General features: G+C 31.4%; 1 protein-coding gene and 1 pseudogene across 1 annotated transcript; one reads left to right on the plus strand and one right to left on the minus strand.

Moving 5' to 3' along the window:
* Positions 1-482: 482 nt before the first annotated feature.
* Positions 483-3,010, minus strand: LOC120138225 (annotated as a pseudogene).
* Positions 3,011-7,009: 3,999 nt separating this feature from the next.
* LOC120138056 (classical arabinogalactan protein 4-like) lies at positions 7,010-7,717 on the plus strand. Its single transcript, XM_039153666.1, has 2 exons — positions 7,010-7,482; positions 7,516-7,717. The coding sequence occupies exon 1, from the start codon at positions 7,066-7,068 to the stop codon at positions 7,462-7,464; it is 399 nt and encodes a 132-aa protein (XP_039009597.1). The 5' UTR covers positions 7,010-7,065; the 3' UTR covers positions 7,465-7,482; positions 7,516-7,717.
* Positions 7,718-9,329: the final 1,612 nt, after the last annotated feature.

A 9,329-nucleotide genomic window follows, 5' to 3' on the forward strand; every position in this document is an offset into this window, starting at 1 on the left:
AAGGTGCATTTTTTTTATTATTTAAGAATTTTGATTTTGTTTGTTTTATCTTCTTAGGTGTGATTATGGTCTCGGATTGTTATACTTCTAACAATCATAAGACATGGTAAATGCATTCCTCGTCGTTCTTTTATAATGATATTTTATTATCATTATTATTTTTCTATATCATTCTCGGATTAACATGATTTTTCCGTAAGTAGCATCTACCATTTATCATCTGTATTGATGATCTTATGCTATGTTAATTGAAAACCTGTTTGACAAGGCAGAAAATGGCAAAAGTCGACCCGTAATGGAATTAGGAAGAAATGTAAAATCAACAATCAAAGTTACTGAATAGATTATCGAGAGTGAAGTTTACAACTCACGAGTTGAAAACAGAAGGGAATTATTATATTCTTTCCTTCTATAAAGTCACCTCATTTTTCATTCCTGTAGAATATTGAAGAGCTTCCGAAGGAGAAAGCCTTATCAAATGCTTGCATGATAAGAATATTTGATGAAATTTTATCATACAGATAGGAAGCTATGGAGTTGCAATGCATCCTGTAGGTATTTAACTGCATCGTCATAGTTTAAGAATCCCATGAACCAAAATTCATGGCCATCAATGGATATAACTTGGATGTACTTCTCGGAAGGATTGACTCTGCTTGTTGAAGGATGAACTGAACTCAGTTGATGTAATGGCATAATTACCTGTTTAAGCAAACAGAAAATAATGTTACTTCCATACGACAAACGCAAGATATCATGTCAAGGGTACAGATTTAAAAAATTACATTAAAATTGTAAGAGATTTGAAATTAGATTTGAAATTGTGAGTGCACCCCAATATCCCTCGATCCACTCTTGCGATAAACCAGAACCCAATTATTTGTATGCATAAAGTTATTGATAAGATTAATGGGAACATACTTTATAGTAGCTCCATTCAGTCTGGCCACCATTATTATAGGAAAGAGGATTGTCACTGCAATATGCAAGCTTTGCCGTAGAAACATACAGAACTCCCATGACAGGACCAGCGGATGTGGATAAGTAGCATGCAAATGAATCTAGGAGTTGCTCTTCAGGAACTGTTTCAAAAGTTTGTCTAAAGATCTTCTCATACCCACCTTCTGCTAAAACCTTTGTTCCCTGAGCAATTCTCCCCATGGCTGCCTCAGCAAAACTAGGGCTTGTTCTTACTGATTTAAGAAAACAGGGAAAAGGTGTTTCAAGTGCACATTAAGCAGTGACAATCAAATATCAATTGCAACCCTAGAAGCCTGGCAAACGCTATCTAATTCAAATTAGAACACTAACAAATCTAATAAACAAGAGAAAAGAAAAAAGATTAAAGAAGGCAATTTAAGAATAAAATGCATACAGTGCTGCCAAGTGTTTCCGGCCAGATCCTCGGCTTTTCTCGTCGCTTCTCCCACTTTTCTGGTCCATCTTCCTAAGAGATCCTTCACTGTATCCATTGTCTCTGTTTCCGTTTTCAAATTCGAACGTAATCAAGCAAAAATATATATCAAAATTCAAACAGAAGACAATACTAGAAATAAATGTTAAAAATTGCTCGCCTTTGAAGGAAGCCGAAGAAGATTCCTGGGCAGGAGAACTAGTAACGTAAGGATTGGATCCATTAAGAGTGGACATGGTGGCGGCGCGGTGATTCACAGAAGGTGATTGATCAACTAAGTCGGGGCTCGGGGCTCCAAGAACCGATTTCCTCAACTCGGACGGTGACCTTTTCGGTGATTGATCGCTTTGAGCCTCAGTCTCTTTTGGATTGTGAGTCTGTTTGTCTTCCTTTTTCTCGGGGTCTCTAGTTGGAACCATAACAAAGACCTCGGCATCCATTGCGGGATCCGAGGCTTTTTGGTACGTTTCAGGTTCGTTTCTTGTGCCGGAGATTGCGTTGAGCTGGACTTGGGCTCCGTTTCCGTTCTTCTGTTACTCCATTGCAGGAATGGATTTAGGGAGCGGGCGGAGGCGATCGTACCCTAAAAGTCATATATTTTAATTTTTTAATATATTTTCTATTGAAAATTCTCTCCTTAAAATTTTATAAAATCAAATTTACCTCCTAAAATTTCATAAATTTTAGTTTTCTCCATATACGTAAAATGGTTAAATAATGGGTGCTCGGTCGACACAAGAAATGTTAACCAAAAATTTGGTTTGTCACATATTTATTCTTAAAATTTATATTATTGTTAATTTGTAGGTGATTTCATAACTACATTCTTAATATACATCCTCTTATTTAAAGTTCTTTCAATCATTTCATTCCCTACATTTCGTCGAGTCAAAAGTAACGTAGCTAAACTTCATAGATGAACAAAACCGAACATTTCCATATAATCTAATAGCAATCTCATTTAATCCACCTCCAATATCTATGGTCAAAATAAATGTACAACCTTTTGAAAGTAAGAAGCTTTGAAGAAAATATGGTATATTTGAAAGAGATCAAGTCAAGTAGTTTAACAATATAAGTTTAAATTGGTATGTTTGTGATTTATCGTGGTGAAAATTTAAATTAAATACATCAAATTATTAAAATTCATATAAATATATATTCATGCAAACATTTAAAAAATTAAAGGGGTAAATAAAAATTATAAAATATCTTGAATATAAATATATATATTCAGGAGCAGATTCATGGAAGGGGTTCACCCAAGCCAAGCCACACTTTGCGGCAAGACTGCATCTATATGGCGTCCTTCATTGGTGAAAACAAATTCATTTATCCTCTTCCGTACCTGCCAAATAAAATATTCCAGGGAATGTCCCAGTTATTCACAGTGAAGAAATCTTGGGCATGATGAGGGGCTGGTACAGTGCATCGCCAGAAGCACGCACGGTCCCCGAGAACGTGAATGCAACTTCCACCACATGGGTTATTCGATATTCGGCACCCGCGTCTTTCATAATTTGTGAGCAATCGCTCAGAACTGATTCGCTGAGGAATTGGAAGCTTCCAACGACGGCAGCTATTACTTGTAGGCATTACTCACTTTAAAACGATGCTAGGGTTCCCATTTCCATTCACATCGATCATTTCCGTCGCCGACACCTGGGGTTCAGCATTCAGGATGTGCAATACAATATCATTGTTAACCGGATCAATTTTTTCGATTCGATTCGAATTAATTTCAAGTAGTAATTTCATAAACTTAATTCAAACCAAGAAAATTTCAAGTTTAAATTGAGTCGTAAAATACAACTCGAATAATAACTCAAAATTTTAGTAATTAGTTGATTGAGTTTTAAATATGCGTTGAACCCCTTAACTTTGTATGTTATATATATATATTGTGCATGAAAAAAATATAAAGAAATATATATAATTATAAAAACCATTTAAATTATAATCAAATAATATAATAATATCATAAATATTTACAATTAAATTAAAAAAAATCAAAAATTCGACTTGACTCAAATTTTATAAACTTGACTCAACTCGGAAAAAATTTCAAGTCGACTTCGTGTTGTAAAATAGGACTTGTTAACTTGAATAACTCATAATTTTTTTCTTTACTCGGTTTAACTCGATTGAACGCTAACCCCTAATTATTAAACCGAGACCTAAATTTTCATTAATTCCATTGTTCATATGCAAAATTCTATGTTTGTGCACGAACCATGTGTCCTCCGTGGTAAAGGAATTGTTATTATTTTATGAAAACTTGGGTTCGAGCACTATAGATACCAGGGGTGTGAGCGTTCAATATGGAAGGATTGAGAGCTATGTTTGAACAAATACTATCTCGTACTTACCCTAGATTATTCAATTTTCTTTTTATGTCCGTCTATGCTCTTAATCAAATATAGCATCCTGAGTAATGATAAGAGCAAAGTCAATTTTAAAATTAAAGATTACTTATAAGCAGGGATTGAAAAAAATTCAATTCGATTAGGTTGAGCTTTTTTTAATAAAATTTAAATCTAATGATTATAAGATAATATTTATTCATATTTTTTATTATCGAATACATATTCTACCGACATAATTAATCAAATTCAGTCTTTAATAAAAAAATATTTTTTTAATATTAAAATAATTCAATGAGTTCAAAAGACGATAACTTTTAACTATTGATACCATTGAATTAAATGTGTTCAAAAGAATGATAATCTTTAACCACTATGTACAATGAAAAAAATTATGCATTTAGTATATATATTATTAATTTTGGTCTATTTTAGTACTTAAACTTTCAAAAAAAATTTCAAAACCATACCTAACATTTAGTTTTTGTTTCACTTTAGTACCTCCCCTGAAAATTTTAACTACACTGCATTTTTTTATAGGTAAATTACATCATTTATCACTAAGTTATTTTCTCACATCTATTTTGATACTAAAGTTTATAAATTTTCAATTTAACTATTCAACTTTCAAATTGTTCCTATTTTAAAATCTTTAATTTATTTTATTAATGATTTTGATATGGCATTTTTATTATTTTACTAATATATAATTAAAAATAAAAAAAATAAATTTGAAAGTTAGAGTGATTAAATAAAGTGTAATTTGAAAGTTGAGTAATTAAATTAAAAAAATTAAACTTTAGTGACCAAAATAGGAGTGAGCAATATGCAAATCACCCATTAAGTTTTTAACGGTGTGGTACTAAAAAGAAATAAAAACTAAACATTAAGTATTGATTTGAAAGAAATTAAAATTTTAGATACTAAAACTGACCAAAATGATTAGTTTAGATACTAAATTACGTAGTTTACCAAAACAAATTCTGCATATAAGAAATATGAGACAAAATCACTAAACATTAATTGGGCTAGTTGTAAGCAAATGCAAACCCATTAAATAATGAAAAATCGAAGGAAAGCCCATTAAATAAGTCTCGAAACAGTACCATTCATTAGCAGTATCAATGATTCTGGATTAGAAGAATAACTTACTTGGATGAATAATTATTTTGAAAATAAAAAAAAGATGAAAAATTCAATGCTTCTCGAAGAATGTTACGTGGAGGAATAATAAAAAGACAAAAACCCTTTGACCGTTCGTTATATTATTGCTTAAACATGACTCGTTCAGTTTTACCATACAATAAAATGTCCTCGTATTTTTGGGTTAACTGAATGGTTCTTCTTGAAGGTTGTTTATTTTCTAAAAATAAAATAACTTGTTCCATTGTTGATGTGAAAAAATAATTCTCCCCGCTTTGTTCAATTATGGCCAGCTTTTTCCAGCTCCTATTCATAATCGTTGACTGAATCATAAAGCTTTTTTGTCACAATTCAAGCAGAGATCAGAAGTCAATGCACGGTTTGGCGCACAAATTGGAACATGTTAATTGTTTTCCATTTGCAACGGTCACTTTATTTTATTTTATTTTTACCTCCACCAAAACGGCCACTTCCCTTCTACATTGAGTTGGAGAACGTGTTTTACACTAAATTATTCTTGAATTAATAACCTTTTTAACTTTTAACTGTGGTAATTTTAAACATTGAACATATTATTTTTCACATTTTAAAACCCTTTTCAGGCATAGTAGTACAACTTTCGTTTACAGAAAATAAGTATCGCTTTAATCATACTAACATTATATTAGATTATAGAATTGACTTTGAACAGTTTTTTGAGTTAAAAAATAATTTAAGTAAAAATCATGGCAGTGACTTTGACGCTTGTACTGAAACCGAGGATTAAACTTTGATCAAATCGTTTGAGTTCCATAATTTGTACGGTGCATTAAAAAATTCTTTTTTTTTTTGGATAATTCTTAACTTTTAGTTACAAGCTTATATTATTAAAAATGGTATGGTATATAAATAATTGTTGATTATATGATATTGTTTTATTAAGTATCTTAATTATTAAAAATATAAATAAATTTTTTAATTATAGAGCGTTGCTTTGTTGAGTCCCTAACTATTAAAAATAATAAGTTGATCACTCGATTATTCATATATTTTAAACTAATTCTTTTTTGTTAAAAAATTAACGGTTATTTAAGCAGAACATCAACTATTGGCTGGGAGATGATACAATAGGATCCTAGAACCGTTTAAATTGTATTTTGTGTTCGTTTATATTATGACGTCGAACCAGTGATTGAAATATTATGCCATCATACTAGTGCTTGAAAGCAACGATGGTGCAACAAACATCATTAAAATATAATTTTATTTTATCCCAGTCAATATATTAATGGCTAGCTTAGACGACAGTCATATTTTTAACGAGAAATGATAAATTTGAAACATATAAATATTTAAATGACCATTTTATAACTTTTAATAATTAGATGACTCAATAAAATAATATCCTATAATTAAAAAATCAATTTATAACTTTTAATAGGTAATGATCGGAATAACCTTATGTGTACTTTACCCAGTTAAAAAACCATATGAACCTCTATAGTAAAAATTTACTTTAAACAGCCACAAGTGTAGTGACACGTGTCCATGTGACGTCTATTTTGGATCTAGAAGGGAGGGTAGTAGAGTAATATCACCGACTATTTCGGGGAAGAAGTTGAAAAGTTTACCGCGGTGGAAGAGTCTGTCATGGAAAGAAGGTTTCTTCCCAAAATATTCGTAAGAAGGTGACGTTTGACCCACTAAGCAACCGACACACCGATGCTGATTTTCGTGTATTTTCATCTTTGTTGATTTGTGGACTAAATACAAATTGAGAAATTTTCCAATCCAAAATGTACAGATTAAGTTTACTCAAATGAAAAAGCCGGGTCAAAATCGTAGTCCTTATGGCTAAGTAAGATTTTACGGCTCCCACCTCAAAACGTTGAAGAAACTTGAAAGAAAAGCAGAGGAAACTATTGAGGAACCAGCTAAGCTAAAGCCCATGATGTGCTTGCATGTATAAATATGTGTTGCTTTTTGCATAACTTTATATAAACAAAGAATATTTCTGCATTATTGGTTTGATTTTTTATTAATAATTCATATCTACTTTTGATATATATATATATATTCCCTTCGGCATTCCGAGTTCCCTAACTCCCAAAACTCTAAAGTTCTCTGCTTGTTTTCTTTTTTTAGTTTCTTTTTCCTTTTTGCAATATGAGTTCTACAATGTTTAAGGTTTTTATGATGTTGGGTCTTTTGGCCACCGTTTGCATGGCTCAGGCACCAACATCTCCGCCTACTGCTGCTCCGAGATCCTCACCACCGTCAGCGGCGACTCCAACACCCGCTCCGACACCGTCCCGAACACCTTCTCCAGCTCCTTCAGCTGTCCCGACCCCATCTCCCACCACTTCCCTTTCGCCTGCTCCAACCGCTTCTTCACCTTCTCCTTCCATCTCCTCCCCTCCTACTGCATCCACCCCAGGAGGCTCACCTGCACCGACTTCCGGGCCTTCGGCTGACCAAGGCCCTCCCCCCTCCGCCGCCTCCACCAACGGCGTCTTAATCGTTGGAACCGTCGCTGCTACTTTCTTCGCCGCCCTTTTGGCTTAAGAAAGTGAGTTCCTGCTTTTTTGGGGCTGTTCATGGGATTTTCGGCCATGCTTCTCGAGGGTCTTGTTTTCTTGCTCTCCTTGTTCATTTGTCTTAGATTTTCATTTTTCTCTTTTGGTTTTAACTTATTTGTTATGCATCGTTGTTGTTTTTAATTATGATTCTATTATTTTGGGTCTTAGATTGGACGATTGTAAAGATTAAGCTGGTGCATAGCTATGGCACTGGAATAAAACAGTTTATTATTCTTTCCTACGCCAAAAGGGTTGCAATTTCTCATGATTCTCTCTTTTACATGCTTCATATATTGAGATTTATTTCTACTTTTAATATTTGACAATGCAATATAAATTCAAAAAAAAGTGGGTAATTTTCAATAATTAAATCTAAACCAGACTATGTAATGTGATACAAATTTTTTTTAAAAAAAGAGAGATTTTGCTATGTATAATATAGCCATTGAAGATGTTGGTAATGTTGTTCAAATATCGTGTCATACAGTCCATACTATAGGCTTCGTATGATAATACAGTTAAAAGTTGAATAAAATTCTCAGTTCCCATTTTAAAAATATAGATTCCTTGATAACGACAACAAGATGCAAGTAGAGGTGATTTGAAAAAACTCAGACCTGAAATGACTTCTAATTGTAATTTTATAAATTTGTCTTGATTCGAATAAATTTCAAGTTCAAATTGAGTTATAAAATACAATTCAAATAATTGAACTTTATAGTAATTAGTTGATGAATTTTTAATATTTTTTAGAAAAAATAATTTTGCATGTGAGAATGATGAATACTAGTATAATAAAATTAGATGAAAATAATAAAATATATTGATTTTCAAACGAAAATGACCTCAATGTATTGATTTTCACACGAAAATGACCTCTCAATTACATGATATTGTTTTATTGAATCTTCTTAATTATTAAAAGTTATGAAATTTTATCTTGATTTTATGATATTATTTTGTTGAGTCCCTCAATTATTAAAAGTTTCAAAATAATCACTTAATTATTCATTATTTTCCGAATTCATTATTTTCTGATAAAAAACTAACGTCAGTCTGAGTTGGATATTAATCTATTGATTGAAATATGACAGTCGTTTGAGATTCTAAGATCAGATTTTATCATATCTTAGACAACAGATTAACATTCAACTCAGACTATAGTTAAATTTTTAATAAAAGATAACGAATTTGAAACATAATGAATAGTTGAGTGACCATTTTGTAATTTTTAATAGTTGAGGGGTCAACAAAGTAACATCATATCATGTTGTAACTTTCGATAGTCTGATGACTCAAAAAAGTAACACTATATAATTAAGGATCATTTACCCAAATTACTAAAATACATTTTCAAGTGTATAACTTATTGATATCAAAATCGAATGATTAGTATTTGGGTAAACTATAGAAATGATTACTATCGTTTGAGTTCTATAAACTTTTCCTTACTGAATTTAAAAAAACATAAGATTTAGTCATTTTCGTTTCGTTTTAATTAAGATGTGATCACCGAAGGTTAATGACAGTTAAACCTTTAACGGTTTGCTGATGTGGAACGATAAATATATAAAATTAAAATTACATCATTTCCATGCATATAACATGTTATTGTTTTGGTCACTTGCGTTATTGTTTTATTAAGTTTTTGTCACTTATGTTATCGTTTTATTAAATTTTGGTCACTTGGACGTTGAATGTCGTTAGTTTGATGACGTGACCTGTTAGTAAAATAGTTTAATTATTATTTTAACCCTTATATTTTAAACAAAATACTGATTACGAGTCATTTTGTAAATTTAAATTAGTTTATGGATAATATTTCAATTTACCAATTTTTAATATTTTCTT

Source organism: Hibiscus syriacus, unplaced genomic scaffold (assembly GCF_006381635.1).
Source record: "Hibiscus syriacus cultivar Baekdansim isolate YM2019G1 unplaced genomic scaffold, ASM638163v2 tig00110678_pilon, whole genome shotgun sequence".
Lineage (NCBI taxonomy): Eukaryota > Viridiplantae > Streptophyta > Magnoliopsida > Malvales > Malvaceae > Hibiscus > Hibiscus syriacus.

Bases quoted from the DNA above. Each gene is read 5' to 3' on its own strand.
- LOC120138056 (XM_039153666.1), top strand. From the start codon at position 7,066: ATGAGTTCTACAATGTTTAAGGTTTTTATGATGTTGGGTCTTTTGGCC.